Source organism: Myotis brandtii, unplaced genomic scaffold, assembly GCF_000412655.1.
Source record: "Myotis brandtii unplaced genomic scaffold, ASM41265v1 scaffold30, whole genome shotgun sequence".
NCBI lineage: Eukaryota > Metazoa > Chordata > Mammalia > Chiroptera > Vespertilionidae > Myotis > Myotis brandtii.
In genome coordinates, this window is record NW_005361458.1 from 29,716 (window position 1) to 50,221 (window position 20,506).

At 41.4% G+C, this 20,506-nt stretch overlaps 2 protein-coding genes across 3 annotated transcripts in view; both read left to right on the forward strand.

Moving 5' to 3' along the window:
* PLIN2 (perilipin 2) overlaps positions 1-9,916 on the forward strand; it is a 14,474-nt gene extending 4,558 nt beyond the window's left edge. Inside the window, exons 6-8 of one of the 2 annotated variants that reach the window (XM_014542365.1) lie at positions 915-1,049; positions 1,722-2,012; positions 9,516-9,916. In XM_014542365.1, coding sequence (XP_014397851.1) covers positions 915-1,049; positions 1,722-2,012; positions 9,516-9,656 — 567 coding nt within the window. In that variant the 3' untranslated portion in view covers positions 9,657-9,916. Of the gene's footprint in view, positions 1-914; positions 1,050-1,721; positions 2,586-9,515 lie in introns of those variants that run through there. The other variant, XM_005869589.2, reaches the window with a different exon arrangement.
* A 3,440-nt stretch (positions 9,917-13,356) lies between these two features.
* Positions 13,357-20,506, forward strand: part of HAUS6 (HAUS augmin-like complex, subunit 6) — a 44,418-nt gene continuing 37,268 nt past the window's right edge. The window contains exons 1-2 of the mRNA XM_005869590.2: positions 13,357-13,958; positions 19,262-19,357. Coding sequence (XP_005869652.1) covers positions 13,831-13,958; positions 19,262-19,357 — 224 coding nt within the window. The 5' untranslated portion in view covers positions 13,357-13,830. The remainder of the gene's footprint in view (positions 13,959-19,261; positions 19,358-20,506) is intronic.

Here is a 20,506-nt window from a genome sequence, read left to right on the forward strand (position 1 = left end):
GGGGGTAATGGGGGGATAAGGACACATATGTAATACCTTAATCAATAAAGAAACTTAAAAAAATAAGTAAATAAAGGTAGCTGAAGTGAGTTTATTTATCTAAAGGGATGATAGTTAATGTAATCATGAAATCCAAGAATTTTAACTTTACCTTATGAACAACCCAATAGAAAAATGGGCAAAGAGTATACAGAATCTCACAGAAAAGCAAGTATAAATAGCTGAAATATCTGAAGCGATGCTAATCTCACTCCAAGGGGTCAAATTACAGATGCCTATCTTTTCCGAACACACTGGCGAAGTGTGATGCTGTGGGCAGTGGTGTAGAGAAAGGGGTGTACTTGTGGACTTCTGGAGGATTTGGGGGACAGTTCTCAGAAGGGTATAAGCACACCTATTCCTCGGCAGTTTTACTTGTAGACATTTACCCCACAGCTATGTATGTTTAGAGTTGCTGAAGGTTATAAACACTGCGTGGCAACTAATAAGGAACTAATTAAATTGATATATCACAAAAGAGTATTGTGTAGCCATTGAAGATTGCCAAGTTACAGAACAGTATGTACTGTATTGTCATTCTTGGGAGGGGAAATGACGGCTGACAACAGGGAAGAGGAAGTTTGAATTCCTTTTTTGTAATTTTCTCGTATACTTCACACATAAATGTTAAATTTCAGTTGCCTTACCTATGCTAAACTGGAGGTAAATATGGAGACAGTGGCTTAATAGCTTAAGTAGAGGCAGCAAAGAAGTTCGATTACTTGATAACAAATAACGATGATGGCAGGGATTGCTGTCCTTAAACTCGTATGGATATTCCTGGTTTTTATGTTCTATGATTTACATCATAGATCCGAGAACAGACTGACACGAATGTCTGACTAGTTCCCTTGTTTTATTTCCATGTGCTCTAGATTGAATTTGCCAGGGAGAATGTGCAGAGTGCCAACCAGAGAATTCAGGATGCTCAGGATAAGTTCTACCTCTCCTGGGTGGAGTGGAAGAGAAGCATCGGCTACGACGACACCGATGAATCCCACTGTGCTGAGGTGAGATGACTAGGACACAGTCATCCATGACCGATAAGAAGTTCTACCAGACTTTTATTATTTAAATTTTCCCGTTATTCCTCTTAGAACACTCTTCTCCAGCAAAAGTTTGAACAGAAAAGCAAAGTTACATGACAGAAAAGCAGAACTGCAGTAACTTGAATAACCTACTGCTATTGCCCCTGGTGGGATACAGCTAAAGACCATGGGCCTTAACCTCAGTACAGACTAACAGGGGATGCAGGCATTTTTATGTGGTGATGTTTTTGACAGCATAGAAACAGGAACTATGAGACTAAATAAGAAAAGTACCTAAATTGGGCTTGGAGTGAGGATGGGTGAGTCAGATGACTTTCTGGAGGAGGTGCGTGCTAAGCTGGGACTGAATGGGAGAATAAACTAGGTGAAAGGGCAGTGAGGGGACTACTGTTCCAGACAGAAGAAATAGCACATTGCAATACTTAAAAAGTGGTTCTTTAGGTTCCAAAAGCTAGTATGCATGTGTGGAAAGGTGAATAAAAACACTGCTGCATTCAGGGTTGTTACGAGGATTTTAAAAAGTTGAGGAATACACACATGTGCAGTGACACGTAACCAACTGACTGTAATTGAACGAATTCCTACATAGCACTGTTGGGCCCACTGCTAATTTTAAACTTGTTTTATTTTTAGCACATTGAGTCACGCACTCTTGCTATTGCCCGAAACCTGACTCAGCAGCTGCAGACCACGTGCTCCACCCTCCTGTCTAACGTCCAAGGGTTACCACAGAACATTCAAGATCAGGCCAGTCACGTGGGGGTGATGGCTGGCGACATCTACGCAGTGTTCCGCAATGCTTCGTCCTTTAAAGAAGTGTCCGACGGCTTCCTCACTTCTAGCAAGGGTCAGCTGCAGAAAATGAAGGAGTCTTTAGATAATGTGATGGATTATCTTGTTAACAACACACCCCTCAACTGGCTGGTAGGTCCCTTTCATCCTCAGATAATCGAGTCTCAGAATGTTCAGCACCGTGTTGCAGAGAAGGACACAACCAGCCAGCAGGCCCAGCAGCCCGAGCCCAAAACACAGTGATCCTGTCCCTGTCACCAGTGCATGGTGCAGCCAGCCAGATGACATCTTCTGTTATGTTGCAATTAACCTGCTAGACAACTGTGACTTGGGGAAACAGCGAGCTAGAAAAAAAAGGGCCCCTTCATAGTAGTCATTTCCTACTGGATTAAGATCTTTAAAGTTTCTGGCCTTAGCAGATGAGTCATTTTGTTTACCTGGCTGGTCAGAGCCTGGTCAGAGGTCACAAAAAGTCACACTGCATTTATGGTCTCATTCTGTTGCCACTGTTGCTGCCTGTCTGTACTGAATAAAAACACCTTCGGGTGGGTTGCCGTGCGAACTGGCGTCTGCTCCCGTTTGATCTGCGCAGGCCTCATCATTGTTGTGTCTCACAATGCATGCTTGTACAACTTTAGTTTTGTTTTTTTTAATTTTTCATAAAGGAATGCCTCCTGTGAGTTCAATAAAATTCACTGCACAATAGATCAGTTTTATGCTGTGTGTTCCATGTGCTTTGTATGTTGCTTTCACAGAGCAGCTTGGCCTGCATGACAGGGTTATTAATACACATACGTGAATTCCAATTGGCCTGTTAGAGGGAATTTGGCAGTATGATAACATTAGATGACTAATGTCAAAAATGGAATGTTCGATGACAGGTTTTAAACAAGTGAAAAGCTAATGGGCATATAAGAATTTTACTGGGTGAGAGTTGCCTTCATTTGCCCATTTACTGGACTCTTGAGATTAAGTAACTAGTCATTAATCTCTTAGCCTTAGTTTTCTCATCTGTCATAAAATTAGTGATGCCTCACCAGATGGAGGTGAAGTATTTGAAGATGGGCTGTCTTTTTCTGTTTTTGCACTAAAGGCATGGGGACATCATCTGTGGGACAGTGACATGTAATATCTTCAACTTGCTAGTTCGGGTGTGAGAATATACTATGAGGTCATGATTAGTCAAATATTTCCACTTTGTTAAGGCATTATATTGAAAGACTAAAAAAATGAAAAGGGAAAGCTAAAGTTTGGTTTGCCCAAGATATCTCTTTGAGTTTCATTCAGCTCATGGAGATGGTAGTGAGGGAAGGGAGAAAGCAGGGTAGATACCTGTGCATATACCTATCAGGTGTGGGGGATGGCAAGGAGGTCCTCTTCTGGGCTCATGGACTTGGGCTTGGGTCAGTGGGGCCTTATCCAGTCTCAGGAGTGACCCAGCACTGAGGCCTGCATGGGTGATGGTCTTGTAAGATATCCCTGCTCTATCAACTAAAGTACTTGTTGCTTATGTCTCAGGGCAACACCCTCATGCTCTAGGTGTCCACCTTCCCAGCAGGTATCCTATATTTCCACAGTAACCATATGGTAAGGAAAAGATACTGAATCATCCCACTGTTGAGTATCTAAGTTCCTAGTCTGAAAGGTAATAGCAACTGTTCAGAGAAAAGAAGTGTCTTCAGGCATAAGGTCAGCGTAAGCCAAAGACATGTTTTATGGTATCTTCCCTGCTCTCCTTGCTTACCTTTTGAAATTCTGATGTCACTCTCCCATGTTTTAGAAGTTACTGATTCCTGAAAATAATGCTGTCAACTGGGATAGGCCGAGGTGGTGAGGGATGAAGCCTTTTTTTTTTTCCTTTTTCTTTCTTTCTTGGATGAAACCTTTTTTTTTTTTTAAACCTCACCCAAGGGCATGTTCTTTTTTTTTTTTTAATTTATCTTTATTGTGTCTTTACCAAACTAGTGTCTGTGTTCATGAGTTACACATATATGCATATAAGTTCTTTGGTTAATCTTTCCTGTCCCTGCGCCCCCCCCCTATTTTATTCATCAGTTTATTTTGCTTGTTAGATTCCACATATAAGTGAGGTCATGTGACAATTGTCTTTCTCTGACTGGCTTATTTTGCTTACAGTAATATTCTCCAGGTCCCTCCATGCTGGGGAGGACATGTTCTTTATTGATTTTAGAGAGAGAAAGGGAAACATCAATCCATTGCTTCTCATACATGCCCTGACTGGGGATTGAACCCGAAACCTTTTGGTGTACGGGATGAAGCTCCAACTGACTGAGCACCTGGCCAGGGCTTGGATGAAGCCTTCTTGATCATCCAACTGGGGCTAAGCTGAGCTGGGAGGCAGAGACAGGGTACTCGGGTGGAAAAGGCTGAAAAGGAAAATCACATCCTCAATTGCTGCTGAGGTGGTGAGAAGCAGGCAGCCTACTGAGCTTGATTGTGACATTGCTAAATAATACAATGTATCCTTAGTTAAGACTGTTAGTAAAATGACTAAGTGAAATGATAGGAAGGCAGTGTGAAAGGCAAATGTTTGAAGGAGGGGGGACAGAGTTGCCTGGGATTCTTTCATGCTTAATTTGCTTAAACTGGGTTTACAGATAAACAAACAAACAAAGTAGGCTTGCAGATTAGAGAGACATGGATCATAATATACTGAAAGGCTTGGAATCTCACAGGGGAGCCTAGTCTTGATGTAGAATGGACCTTCTAGGTTATTTAGTTTGGTACTGGTTTTATGAAAGTGCTATTTGAGAGAACCATATAAAAGATATTAAAGCCATATCATAACATACATTTTGGGGTTAAAATTTTTTAAAAATTAACTTGTGCATTCATTGGTTAGAGACAATGTGGATATGTAGGTGCTTACATTATTATATGTACCTCCATTAAAAAATTATTTGGTTCAATATTTGAGTTTCTAATAGTGTAAGGCATGAACTCTGCCCTGCTGAGAATGTAAACACCAGAAACTGTCCTCAAGAGACTTATAAAAGTCTTAGGAAAGTTTGTTGATGAATATTCAAGAACTATCCTGATATAGAACACTCTTTATCCTTCACCTTTAATGGCTCTAAGTTGCTAATTTTTTAATTTCCTACCTTTATTACAAAACTAACCTGCAAAATATGACATATTAGCATAAGGCTGTCCAGAGTAACAATTTGAGTTTTAAGTTTTATTCACCAAAATGAAAGAGAACACTAACTTAAGTTATAGCTCCTCTGAGGGGCAAAGAGGTCTGACGTCTTCTAGAACTTAAGAAAGTAGTGAAGAGTGTTATTAGTTGACATTTTACAAAAGTAATGAGTAGATTAAATGGTTCTTTTGTGTATCAGTGATGAAAAATGGTTACCATTTAAATTTTCATTTATCTTGGGTATATACCTAGGAGTGGAATTGCTCATGGGTCATATGGTCACTCTACGTTTATTTGAGGAACTGTCAGACTATTTTCCAAAGTGGCTGCAGCATTTGCATTCTCACCTGCAGGGTATGAGGGTTCTGATTTTGCCATATCTTCACCAACAGTTGTTATTTAACTTTTTGATTCTAGCTAACCATTTAAATTATAAGTGAATAAGAGTAGATGTTGAATAGTGTGAATCAAGCACTTTTCCTATTTCACTGTCTACACAGGTTAGAGCAAAGAAAACTCGGCTACGGAGGTAGCTAGTGTAGCTATCAGATCGACTCCCTTCTATAAAGTGGCCCAAGTGAGCTTTCAGCATAGATAGAACCACATCATCTTCCCCTACCCTTTCTGTCTATGCCAGGGATTATTAACCGGGAATTCTGATAAAATGCAGGTTCCTGGGTTCTACCACCAGAGAATCTGGTTAGTAGGTAGTACCAGGCATCTCCACTTTTAAAAAGCATCCCCCCACCCTAACCGGTTTGGCTCAGCGGATAGAGCGTCGGCCTGCGGACTGAAGGGTCCCAGGTTCGATTCCGGTCAAGGGCATGTCCCTGGGTTGCGGGCACATCCCCAGTAGGGGGCATGCAAGAGGCAGCTGAATCGATGTTTCTAACTCTGTATCCCTCTCCCTCTCCCTTCCTCTCTGTAAAAAATCAATAAAATATATTTTTTTAAAAAAAAAAGATCCACTTTGAGAAGCAAAGGAAATAGGAAACAAATTATTTTAACCTAAAACAAAAATAGGGATAGGGTTACCTATAGTACCCTCTCCTCAAACAAGACCCTCACTGTGGGCCCCATAAAATATTTCAAAAGACCTGCTGTTGATGTATCTGCTGATAGTAAATGATTCAAATACACAGGTGCCAGCATTGACTAGTTCATTGCTATTCAATGGGTAGCAAGAATCACTTGCATTGTGTTGTGATAAGTGACAACCTTTTTCCTAGGCTGAGAGTTCTAACTACTTCCACAGACTCTTTTTAGCCAATGATAAAGCACTGGTATAAGAGGGTGTTCCTACTGTAGGGCAGGGGGTGTGCCCTCTCTCAAACTGTACCAACTTGTTCAAGTAAAGGGTAAAGAGAGAGTAAAGCAGAACCAAGATGCTACTGACCCTCCAACTGCAGGCACATAATCAAGCTGTATATGCAAACTATTATGAAGGGGGAGAGGTTTCTGTTAAAATCAAACCCTCAACAGGGTTAGTCTTACCTGTTTGATGTTAGAGCTAATCATTACCTCTCGCACGATCCTTTTATGGCCCTATACATAGGAATTCCTTTTATTTTATTTTAAATTTTTATTTATTGATGAGAGAGAAAGAAGGAGAAGGAGGGAAGAGGGAGAGAGGGAAACTTTTGTTGTTCTACTTATTTATGTATTCATTGGTTGCTTCTTGTATGTGCCCTGACCTGGGATTGAACCCACAATCTTGGTGTATGGGGATACGCTCTAACCAATTGAGCTACCCCAGCCAGGGCCATAGGAATTCTTTTTATACAAACAAACAAAAATTTTACTTTTTTTCTTTATTTTTTAAAATATTTTTATTGATTTCAGAGAGGAAGGGAGAGGGAGAGAGATATTGAAACATCAATGATGAGAGAGAATCATTGATTAGCTGCCTCCTGCACGCCCCCTATTGGAGATCAAGCCCGCAACCTGGGCATGTGCCCTTGGTCAGAATCGAACCTGGGACCCTTCAATCGACGCTCTATCCACTGAGCCAAACTGGCTAGGGCTTACTTTTTCTTTTCTCTTCATTATTTCTTCTATAATTGTTCTTTATTTCAAAATAAATTGTCATTCTGTGTCATGTTACCAGCATTGCATGCACATCACCTTAACTAGCAAGTTAAATTCCAAAAATGGAGTTTTTATTTCTGTAATAGCCTCACCAATTCAGGGCCCCAGGCCACCACTAGCTTAACTTTATGCAAATTAAAATATGGTATCTTATCCTCATGCATGTAGTGCCACCTTCTGGAAAGTCATAATAAATATGCGAATCAAAGGAGTCTATGACAGAAAAGGTGCCCACTGTGGTTGTATGGTGAACAATCTGCAAAATGTACACAGGGACCAGGGAGTCCTAGCAAGGTCACTTGATTTTCTTGAAAAGAATGTATTGCTGGTTTCCTGTCCTTTTTCACAGAGGGACTATGATTATCTCATTAGTTTCATAATAAGCATCTGGTTCTGAGTTTGGCCTCCATCGGTGATGAGTATTCACAGCAAGAGACTTCTACACTCCTTTGATATTGGTTCAGGCCAATGAAAAAGGGATCCATTTTATAAATCTGTGAGAGGATTTCTGCCACATTTCTAAAACCCCATGACGATTGTCAGGCACAGCCGCTACATTTTAAACTTACCATGGAAACTTGGTAGGCTGTGGCTCCCTCTCAGCTGCTCCGCCCTCCCCTATTTCCTCCACTGGCTTTGAATTTAAGGGAAATGAGACACTTTGAATCATTCTGATCCTATGGAAGGCGAATTATTCATATGTCTCTCCTAAATCATTTCAGGGACTGGAGGTACTATTTTTTGTGGTGGTGGTGATGGAAACTTTTCTCCTAAAACTTTAAGTGTGGAATTTCCAACCTTTGCAATTGCAGAACTCTATTTTAGGCCAATAGTTACTTGGCCTATAGGTGACAGTGAAGGTTTGTATGTGTGGTGGTATTCAAGGAATTTATGAGAAAAGCTAGTGTTTACTGAACACCTTTTGTAAGCTAGGTTCATAGTACCTTTATTCACCTGCAACCCACTCAGGTATTTTCCTCACTTGAGAGGTGTGGAAAGAGGTAGAAAAGAGATACGGGGCAGGGAGGGGATTTAGCACAATGTCTTACTGATGTCAAAGTGTGTATGTATTTTTTCTATCCTAGCCTCTAGGCCAGCCGTGGGCAAACTACGGCCCGTTTGAAATGAATAAAACTAAAAAAAAAAAGACCGTACCCTTTTATGTAATGATGTTTACTTTGAATTTATATTAGTTCACACAAACACTCCATCCATGCTTTTGTTCCGGCCCTCCGGTCCAGTTTAAGAACCCATTGTGGCCCTTGAGTCAAAAAGTTTGCCCACCCCTGGTCTAGGCCTTTGCTAGGAGAAAACCACAGCTTGTTTTCTTGTCTGGAGCCCAGAAAAATCCCTCAGTTTATAGCTTCTTGTGTTGTAGCTTCCTGTTGTATTTTGCATTTATTTAAAAACAAATAAAGTGATATTGGATGTTGAAATATACATTTACTAGAGAGCTTTTAACCTAAAAAGTCTAAAATTACAGTTGTTGACCTGCCTGGCTGGATGCTCTGCATGCATTTGTATAAATATTGCTGGCTTTTGTGGGTATTGGGCTGGATATCATCTTTGCAAAGTGAACATTCACGAGTAGCTAGAATGCAGTTTGCTCTCTCCAAAGTACAAGCCTCAGGAACAAATGGTGGACGTTTGTACCTCAGACCAGACAGTCCTTTGAGCACCTGATTCTTAGGGAAAAGTGCAATAAAGGCCACAGCCTGATAAGGGGTCCCAATGACCAGAGCAAGATTCCTCGTGTGTGTGTGTGTGTGTGTGTGTGTGTGTGTGTGTGTGGGTGTGTGTGTTTACTATTTTAGAAATTGTAATTTTTTTCACTATTTTGATGCATAGCATCAAATTTACCAATTTTAGCCCAGCCGGTGTTGCTCAGTGATTGAGCATCAATCTATGAATTAGAAGGTCACAGTTTGATTCCTGATCAGGGCACATGCCCAGGTTGCAGGCTTGATCCCCAGTAGGAGGGATACAGGAAGCAGCCGATCAATGATTCTCTCTCATCATTGATGTTTCTATCTCTCTCTCTCCTTCTTTCTTCGTCTCTGAAATCAATAAAAAGATATATTTTTAAAAAGAATAATAGATTAATAGATAGATGAATAACCAAAAATGCTTTATATCTCATATTTTCAAAAAAGCTTTCACTTCATAACTCCACTACTGGTCAATTTCCTTTAAAGAGAAGTTTCCTAAGTACTTTTATAATATGAATGAATTTGGGAAATAAGACTACAACACCTTGTCAGAAAGCACAACTATGGACAAAGTAAGATTTACCCACATGCAGTAAGTGATGTCTCCATGAACTCACCTGAACCTAACAGCTTACTTCATTAGTGTTTGTTTTACTATCCAATGTTCTTCTTTTACAGGTATTTGATTTCACTATCATAGACTTGACATCGGAGACTGATGAAATTCCAGATATTATAGCTTTGGAAGAAGAGGATGGATCAAATCATTCACACGCTAATAACCCTGAGTCCTCTCAGGGAGAAATGTTGAAAAATTAACAAGAAAATATTTCTTTGTCTGAAAACAAAATTTGTGTCATATTAAACTTCATGTTTGCTCGTGTGTTTATTCCTGTGGCTTTGGAGATTAATCTTTTGGGGGTTAGTCTATTTTTTTTTTAAATTATAGGGCTTAATTGTAATGAAACTTGGATCTAAACTTTTATAAGAGATCCTAGTTCTGTATCATATAGCATTTAATAGAATCCTTCAAAGTTTAATCATTGAAATGCCTGTAATAAAAATTGGTCTGTATAATTGTGAATTGTGTGTGTTTATTAATAGAGTGAAGATTTGTGTGTGTGTGTGTGTGTGTGTGTGTGTGTGTGTTTTGTTTTGCCTCCCAGGATTCATTTTTGCTTCTTGTGGTATCAGAACTTTTGTATCTTTAAAAAAAATGTTTTTATTGATTTTAGAGAAAGGGAAAGTGAGAGAAACATTGATCGGCTGCTTCCTGCACGCACCCCACTGGGGATCGAGCCTGCAACCTGGGCATGTGCCCTGACTGGGAGTCAAACATATGACTCTAGGTGCACAGGATGATGCCCAACCAACTGAGCCATTATGGCCAGGCCAGAATCTTTGTACCTTTTGGGTTGGGGAGGGTATCTCAGTCAAGGGTTTTTGCTTTTCCCTAGCCTAGGTGTGGGCACATGACTGAAAACAGATCAACTGGGAGAAAGCATATTATGATTGGTAAAGATTTATGAGCTCTTAATTAGACTCTGGGCTCTAATCTTGGCTCTGCCACTTACTAGCTGTGTGACCTTAAACAAGTTACTTAATTTCTGTGTACCTCAATTTCCTCATCTGTAAAATGGGGATAATAGCAGGTTTGTCATAAAGAATCAAAAATCAATTGAAATTTGTAAAAAGCTTAGAGCAATGGCTGACATAAAGCAGCATTATTTAAATATTAGTTAAGTAAATTGTATAAACAATGGCCAACCAAGGAACAATAATCATCTCTAGTGTCCAGGTTGTAGTTTTTTAAAAAATATATGTTTTTATTGATTTTTTAGAGAGAGAAAGAAGGAGAGGGATAGAGACATTGATCCGCTACCCCCTGCATGCCCCCTACTGGGGAACAAGCCCACAACCCAGGCATGTGCACTGACTGGGAATTGAACTGGTAACCTCTTGGTTCATAGCTCGGTGCTCAACCACTGAGCCACATCAGCCAGGCCAGGTTGTAGTTTCGAAATACCTTTTCCCACTAAAAGAAATCAGGGCTTCCTGGAGAAATGGCTGATTGCAGGTCTGAAGAAATGTACAAAGTGAGCTTTGAGCTTTTTGTTATTGTAGATAGCAAGGAAGCCAAATTGAAGAGATTCCCATTGACCAAAGATGGGCAATCTTGAACTTCAATAAGGATAATAATTTCAATAAGTTGAACCCCATCAAATGTGAACCCCACACAATCTTCAAATATACAATCTAATTGGTCACCTTCAGGGGATGATAGCATACCAATTCTTTATCTTGAAAACTGTTAAATAAAGAAAAAGAATTTAACCTTCCTTATATATTTACCACTAGGTAAACAAATGGTAAATGAGGGAAAATGTCTCTCATAAAAGTATTCCCATTAACAAATGAAAAATAAATGATACCTTAGTCCAGCGGTTCTCAACCTGTGGGTCGCGACTCCTTTGGCAATCGAACGACCCTTTCACAGGGGTCGCCTAAGACCATCCTGCATATCAGATATTTACATTACGATTCATAACAGTAGCAACATTACAGTTAAGAAGTAGCAACGAAAATAATTTTCTGGTTGGGTCACAACATGAGGAACTGTATTTAAAGGACCAGAAGGTTGAGAACCACTGCTCAGTTTGAGGTGTTACAACAGATTACCTTTGAGTGGTTTAAACAAAAAACATTTATTGCTCACAGTTCTGGAGGCTGAAGATTGAGATCAGGGTGCCAGCATGGTCGGGTTTTGGTGAGGGTCTCTTTTCTGGGTGCAGAAAGTCAACTTCTCTTTCTAGCCTCAGATGGTGGAAAGAGCAATGAAGGACACTCTCTTGTGACTCCTTTTTTAAAAATATATTTCTTTATTGATTTCAGAGAGGAAGGGAGGAGAGAGAGATGGAAACATCAATGATGAGAGAGAATCATTGATCGGCTGCCTCCTGCACGCCCCCTACTGGGGACCAAGCCTGCAACCCAGGCATGTGCCCTTGGCCGGAATCGAACCCGGGACCCCTCAGTCAGCAGGCCGACACTTTATCCACTGAGCCAAGTTGGCTAGGGCTCTTGTGACTCTTATGAGGGCATTAATCCCATTAATGAGGGTTCCACTCTTGTGACCTCATCTAATCCTAATTACCTCTCAACTTTTAATACTATCACATTCGGGTTTTAACATATAAATTTGGGACATGGGCACAAGTATGCAGTCCATGACAAATGATAAATTAGAATTGCATCATTTTGCAATTCCCAGTGAATTAAGGTATTTATTTATTTTAAAAATATGTTTTTTATTGATTTCAGAGAGGAAGGGAGAGGGAGAGAGAGAAACATCAATGATGAGAGAGAATCATTGATCGGCTGCCTCTTGCACGCCCCCTACTGGGGATCAGGCCAGAAACCTGGGCATGTAACCTGACAGGAATCTAACCTGGGACCCTTCAGTCTGCAGGCTGACGCTCTATCCACTGAGCCAAACCAGCTAGGGTGTCATTGGGATTTTGATGGGGATTGCACCATCACCCAATCTTGCCAAAGGGATCATACATGAGTTTGAGCAACCTCTGGATCCAGCTGCCAATTTGAAAATTTGGAGGACAGAGCGAGTGGAACATGTTGAACTGCACTGTGAGGATGCTCTCTGTATGCTAAATTATATTGTTAAAACAAACCAACAAACCGGTGGTTACTTTTTGGCAGAGGGACTGGCTGGAGTTTTACTTTGTCAACATAAGAAATGTCCAAAGCTGGAGAGACTTTTTATGAGTTTGAGATACACTGATGACATTGCTGGAAAGCAAGATCCCAGATACTGAGGAGAATGACAGTGTTGCAGTTACTTTTATCTGGAATTAAGGAGGGAACCTAAAGAAGATTACATGAAGGGGGAAAAGTAAGGCAGGGAAATCACTATGACTGGATTACTGGATAGTTAAGATATGTGCTCTCTCCATGGCAGTTGCATTTCTGAGGGCGTCGGAAAAAGTGGCATTTTAAAGGTGTACTAACCTAGCATAGACCTAGACTCAGAGGTTAGGTGACTTGTTCAGGGTCGCACAGCCAGTGAGAATAGCTGAGGATGGAACCCAGCGCTTTTTCCACTGCACGGAGCCACAGTCCAGCACCTACGGCTTTTAGCTGAGAAACTAGGTCTATAGCAGCGGTTCTCAACCTGTGGGTACCGACGCCTTTGGGGGTCGAACGACCCTTTCACAGGGGTCACCTAAGACCATCGGAAAACACATATTGAATATATAATTACATATTATTTTTGTGATTAATCACTATGCTTTATGTTCAATTTGTAACAATGAATATACATCTTGCATGTCAGATATTTACATTACGATTCATAACAGTAGCAAAATTATAGTTATGAAGTAGCAACGAAAATAATTTTATGGTTGGGGGTCACCACAATATGAGGAACTGTATTAAAGGGTCACGGCATTAGGAAGGTTGAAAACCACTGGTCTATAGGAACAAAAGGAGCCCCAAAGCCTCGCATTCAGAAAGCGCCAAGCGGAAAAGCCGCTTAAGCGACCTATTGCGATTGCGCAAGCGCAAAAAAGTTCGCTGGCCACGCAATGCGCTGTGGGTCTTGTAGTTTCTCCGCTGGGCCTCGCGGGAAGGGACCGGGGGAAGAGCGCATTGCATGGCGGGAGTTAGAGTCGGCGGCGGAATTCCCTCCTCCCCCGGAAGCCAGGCGGCGCGCGCGGACCGCTCTGCTGGAAGCGCGGGAGTCTCGGTTTGCGGCGGCTTCGGCAGCTGTGCTGAGCTACAGTTAGAGAGGTTCCGCTTCCCTCAGACTTCACGGCCCTGCGAGGCGAAATGGCCCCGGACTAGAGAGGCCCAGGCGGTGGCAATGCGGGGGCCGCCGCGACCCCAGGCTGCCTGCAGGGAAGGAGCCTGAGGGCGCTCGGAGTCGTGTGGGCCTTTGCTTTCTTCCTTGGTAGTGATATTGCCGACTTCGAAGATGAGCTTCTCCCGCGGCCCCTCTTTCAAGAAGGAGCATCTTTGGATGTATCTGCAGACGCTCGGCTTCGAGCCAGGCCCAGCCGCCACGGCCTGCGGAAAGGTGGCATCACACGCGCACCTCGGAGTGTAAGGAGGCCGGCGGCGGGGCGGGGCGGGGCGGGCTGGGGGCCTGAGCCCGGCGGGCGGATGACCCGCCTTCCGGGCTGCAAAGCCTCTGCCCCCGGTGGCTGCCCGCCTAGTGGCTGAGACCATCTGTCAGGCAGCCGTGCCGGGAGCTTTGTAGGGGAATAGACTCTGCGTTTGGGGCACAGCTGGAGGGGCACCTTCCTGCTGCTTTGGTGGGAAAGCTGCGCGGTCTTTGCTCTCGAAGGGGGGTGCAAGCCGGTAGTGCAGGGACCGGAGAACAGTATAGCACACGCCTGGAGAGCTCAAAGGAGCCTTTGGAGCGGGTTGCTGTTTCGTTTATAATTTTTACGTTTGAATTAGCAAACAGGCATGCCACACTTAGCAAAAAACAGAGAAGGTATTAAGATGAAAAGTAAAAGCCTCTTCCCTACTTTGCCACTAATGTTATGGTTATGATTATACATCTAAATATTTTGCTTATATTTTTGTGTCTTAACTTACCAGTTTTGTTTTTTATTTTTTAAAATATGTTTTTATTAAGTTCAGAGAGGAAGGGAGAGGGAAAGAGAGAGAGAGAAACATCAATGATGAGAGAAAATCATCGATTGGCTGCCTCCAGCAGGCCCCCCCCCCCCCCCCTCACGGGGATCGTTACCTGGGCATGTGCCCTTGACCAGAATCTAACAGGGACCCTTTAGTCCACAGGCGGATGCTCTGTCCACTGAGCCAAACTGGCTAGGGCTTAATTTACCAATTTTAGACAATATCTGATTTTCCCACTATTGGCCAAGAGAAATTTGGGGTACATTGGCTACCCCCTGTTCTCAAATCTTCTTGATTTAATTACGTTATTTCAGTTCTTCTAGTGGCAGTGTTTTAGCATGTGTTTAGACCTCTATTTTTTTAAAAATAAATCTTTATTCAGATTATTACAGATGTTCCTCTCCCCCCGCCATGGTTCCCCTCCACCTGGTTCCCACCCCACCCCATGCCCTTACCTCCTGCCACTGTCCTCATACTGCTATTTTTTGTCCAGTCTCTTCCCTCACCTCACACCCCCTTCTCCCCGAGAATTGTCAGTCCACTCCCTTTCTATGCCCCTACTTCTATTATATTCACCAGTTTATTCTGTTCATCAGATTTTTTATTCACTTAATTTTTAGATTCACTTGTTAGATATTTATTTGATGTCACTTTGTTGTTCATAATTTTTATCTTTTTCTTCTTCCTCTTCTTAATCTTTCATATAATCCTGGTTTGGTGGTGATGAACTCCTTTAGCTTTTTCTTATCTGTGAAGCTCTTTATCTGACCTTCAATTCTACATGATAGCTTTGCAGGGGAGAGTAATCTTGGTTGTAGGTTCTTGAATATTTCTTGCCACTCCCTTCTGGCCTGCAAAGTTCCTCTGCTCTTGTTGCCTCTGCATCTCCTACCCAGTCTCAGTGCACTTTTTTTCTTTTCTTCTAGTTGTAGAACTTCCACTCTGCCAGCTTTCCCGTGGTTCTGGATGATAGTTGTTTTGTCTTTTAGTTGTAGTTTTAATGTGGTTGTGGGGGGCAGCACGTACAGGTTTATACCTTATGCCGCCATCTTGGTTCTCTAGACCTCTGTTTCTTGATGTATCAATCTAAAAAATGTCTCTTTATTCTCCACTGTGTAATTTCACCAGGAAGGAAGCTATTATCCATAAGATAATTAGCTCACCTACACTTCCCTGCCCCCCCTCTGCCTTCTCCCTTAAGGCTTAGAGATGTGATTAAGTTTTGTTTGGTAACTATTTGTTTAGAAGTTACTGCTATTTCCATGTAGAAGTGTTTTGTTTAGGAGTCTATTCTAAAAATTGATAGTAGTGGATAGCATTTATCAGGTTATGATTATGTATTAGAAAGTACTTCATTTATTTTGCATGATTTGATGCCCCACGGCACAGTCTCATTTTCTCTGTACTGTCAAAGATGCTTAGAGCTTCTCCAGGCCTCCACTGAGAATGGTTCTCGTTGCCACTACATCCTTCTCTCCAGTGTTTAGCAATCTTAGTTTTCTCTGCTCTGGTTTGTTCCATTGTAATCTGCTTTTGCCTTTGAAATTTAGTAAAATCTGTCAAGTCTGGTCCAGTGACGGCAGTTTTTCTTTCTTTTTCCAACACTGTCATTGATTCCCCCTCTCCCCCGAGTCTTTAGAGTAATTTTAGTGGGCTATTTGGAAACAGATGTCCCCTTTGAAATGCTTTAAGCATGAATGTGGCATCAAATTATTTTGAAACATATTTTTATCTTTATATATAAAAGGCTAATATGCTAAATATCTGTCTGACCGATAGCTATGATGCGCACTGACCACCAGGGGGCAGACGCTCAACACAGGAGCTGCTGAGCTGCTGAGCTGCAGTAACTTGGCAGTGGTGGTTCTCGGGTGGTGCACCCCAAAACCAGAGAGGAGGGAGCCCGATTTTTCGCGGGGCCAGGGGATTCCACTGTCGGCTGTGGGTTATATTGTTGCTGGGGCGCTGTCTGCCCGAATCTGATTTACTGCACACTCGTGTTTGCGTTCCACACCCTGTACGACAGCAACTTTACAGAGGGCCCTCTCGCACTCCGGGACCCCTTGGGGGATGTCTGAGAGCTGGTTTGGCCCGATCCCTGCAGGCCAGGCCGAGGGACCCCACCTGCCGGAGGGACCCCGCTCACTCTGCAGATACCCTTCGAGCCATGGTGCCACCCCAGGTGGGCTCCAGGGCCTGTCTTGCCCAGTCCCGCCCCGCCGGCCACCTTCTAATTAATTTCCATTTCAATGTGCCCAAATCTGTGCACCGGGTCACTAGTTCATTTATATTCATATATGGTAAAATACATTTTTTTGGTGTGCAGTTTTGTCAGTTTCTAGTTTCTGTGAGTATGTAGTTGTGTAGTCACTTATAAAGTTAAAAATACGCTTACTATATAATACAGCCATTTCATTGCTATGTATTTGCCCAAAAGATTTGCATTTTGGAAAAATCATTCTGGTTGCATTACAGAGAATGGATTAAAGTGGGACTCAGGGCATTGGAGTTAGGTAGGCCTAAACCAAGGTAGCAGTGGGAATGGAAAGCAAAGGTGATTTTTTCATTTGTTAATTCAACAAATACTAGTTGAACACAGTATTGGAACTGGGTGAACAGAATACAGTAGTGAACAGAATAGACAAACTTACCTTATAGAGTTTTAGTCTAGTGGGTGAACAAATATCTTTAACAGATATTATTAAAAATTAAAATAAGTGTCAAAGAGAAGAAGCAGGATACTTTGTAAATAAAAATAAGTGTGAGATAATAAGGAGGTAAGATTTGTGTTGAGGAGTACAAACATTTCAAGGACAAAGAGTTGTTTGACATGCAAGTATGGAAACTTAAAATGTTTTCTCTTGATTTAAAAAATTAATTTACTTATAATTATAGTTGACATGTAGTATTATATTAGTTTTAGGTGTACAACATAGTGATTCAATATTAACATACCTTACAAAGAGATCAACACAATAAATCTAGTAACCATTTGTTACTGTACATGGTTATAGCATGGGAACTTTAACATTAACTCTATTTTTTAAAATCTCAAGATAATAGCTTTATATATTCATAGAAGGAATACTCACATCTATTTGTCATTCATTCTAGAACTCACAGCCCGTTTTTTAATTGCCTAACTCCTAATCCTGTTTATTTTTAGAGTCTGAAAACAAGGAATTACCCAAGTGAGATATTCCTTCAGGTCATTGTTGAAAATGTATTAAACATGAAAATATCTCGGGTTTCTATTCCAAATGTTAAAACTATTTTATAATAGCACATAGAATTCCCTTACATATATTTTATTATGTTCTAATGAGTTTCCTTCTTTATTATAATGGCTTCAGTTTTTTCTGAGACCTTTCCTTTATAGTTATTTGATTTTATTGCTTTTAACTTCTCTTGATACTCGAGTTGTATCCATGTAAATTACTTTTTTGGGGGAGGGGGCAAATGATCTTTTTATAATAGGTTAATGGGGGAGCACTCATAATTTTTTATTTATCTGTAACTTCCACAAGTTCTTTCCTTCTTCAGTGTAAGCATTAACTTCTGTTAGGATATATGTTCCTTTTTTATCCCTTGCTTATCCAGAGATCTTAAATTGCTTTTGCTAATTTTCCATACTACTACCCACACTTCACTGGCAAGACTTTGAAAAATGGTGGCTCTCCCTCCATGCCAATTTTGAGTTGTTTTGCCATGGGAATTGTCAAAGTCAAGCTTAAAATCCTCCAGGCGGGCTATGCAGCAGAGCATGGTTTCCGAGGTGGATCTTCTCTGCCCCAGAAGAAGTTCAGAAAACTATTCCTCCTAGCCTGGGCAGACCCCAAAGCCTGAATTTCCCACTCCTACCAGACACCTCCACAGCCCTGGGGTCCCCAGAGGGGTGTGAGGAGGGGACATGGACCATAGAGCAGTAGCTGACCTAGAGGTTGCCTAATACCTGTGTGACATTTCTTACAAGGCTGAGGTTTTGTTTTGATTTTTACATACTGTATTTTTTTTTTTTTTAAGTTTTTGTCTTGATTAGTTAGGGAAATCAAGACAATAAAAACTCTTAAGGGGATTGCTAGAATTACATTATAAGGATGGTTCTAGGAATAAAATGTAATAGTAAAGACCTGGGGTCAGATAACATACTGCAAATCACTGCTTTTCCATTCCTGGTTATGTAATTTTGGGCAAATTATCTATTCTCTCTAAAGTTTACATTTCTTCATCTGTTTAATGGGGATAATCCAACTACTTTCTACTATCATTAAGATTAAATAAAATAATCCATGTTAAAGCAATTGGCACAGTACTTAACCTCATATGATTCTGTTAAAAATTAGATGAGTTACTACCTATAAAAGGCTTAAGGTAATACTTGGAAATAATAAATTCAATAAATATTAGCTGTTTTTTATTGTTATTCAGTAAATGTTGGTTGGTATTATTAGCTTCCTTGTATCATAGTCCATGCATGGTATTCTCCACCTAATTAGCCTTTCCTTTTTTTTTTTTTTTTTTAGAATGTTCTCATTGTAAGTTTTCTTTTATTTGATCTGTTCTTTCAGAATCAGAAATAAAACTTGTATGTTTTTCTTAACTTGTTGTAAAAATGTACATGAATGAGAAAAGTTAATTTGCCTTGATCTCTTGAAGAGAAAAATATTTGTGTCAAACTCTTATAAAGCTTTCGATGATACTTAGTTTTATTAACCATTTTTCTTTTTGTCCCCTGCTTTTATTTCTTTTTAAACAATTAGGAACATGTTCGACAAGCCAAACCGTGATGCCTTTCAAATAGTGTCTTATTTCTTGTTTCAAACGCTGGACCAGTCTCTCACCAAAGAAGTTTTCAAGTGAGTAAAACTTTTTTTTTTAAAAAAACTTCTTTTTTTTTGTAACTAGTCATTCTCAAATTTGAAAAGGGACTATGACTTGATAAAAGCTAGGATTTCAACTTTGGCCTTTCAGTATTATTTTGAATTGATAAATCAGGTTTGAGTCTTACAAATTTGGTGCTTAACCTTTATAAACCTGAGTAATCTTTGTTTGGTACTAATCTTAAAAATCATATACTTTATAGGTAAGTTAGATTTTGTTTTATAAAATTGGTTCCTAACATTCTTTATAGTCTTCTTTTTTAATATGTGTATGTGTGTGTGTGTGTATATATATATCTACACTAATAAAAGAGAAACATGGTAATTAGCGTACGACCGCTACCCTTTTCATTGGCTAATCAGTGAGTATATGCAAATTAACTGTCAGCCAAGATGGCGGCCGGCAGCCAGGCACTGAAGCGAGCACGAGGCTTGCTTGCTGCAGACTCCAACGTTCCCCGCCTCACTTGCCAGCCTCTCAGTTGCAACTCTAAGCAACTATATACTATGTTGCAAATAAGAAGCTAAACAAAACCCCAGAAAAGGGCTTCCATTCAGCCGGGCTCGGACCGCAACATTGTATCTATGTTTTCAGCAGCGAGGCCTCAGAGCTAAAGCTGGCCCAGAAAAAAAAAAAAAAGAGAGAAGAAAACAAGGAGCGGTTGGAAGCTTTAGTCACTCGCCAGCCGGAAAACAGCCCTCAGCCCCTCACCCAGACTGGCCAGGCACCCCAGTGGGGACCCCCACCCTGATCCAGGACACCCTTCAGGGCAAACCAGCCAGCCCCTACCCATGCACCAGGCCTCTATCCTATATAGTAAAAGGGTAATATGCCTCCCAGCACCGGGATCAGCGGAGCAGCGAGGCTCCCGGCACCGGGATCAGCATGACAGGGGGCAGCGCCCAAACCCCCTGATCGCCCTGTGGCTCTGTGAGTGACAGGGGGCGGGGCCACAACCTCCCTACTCTATTTGTGACAGGGGAAGGCACCCCAACCCCCTGATCAGCCCTCCTCTGTGCCTGATAGGGGGGAGCTCCCCAATCTCCTAACTGCCCTGGGGCTCTGTGTGTGACAGGGTGCGGCCCCCCAACCCCCCCCCCACGGGCCCTGCTCTGTGAGTGACA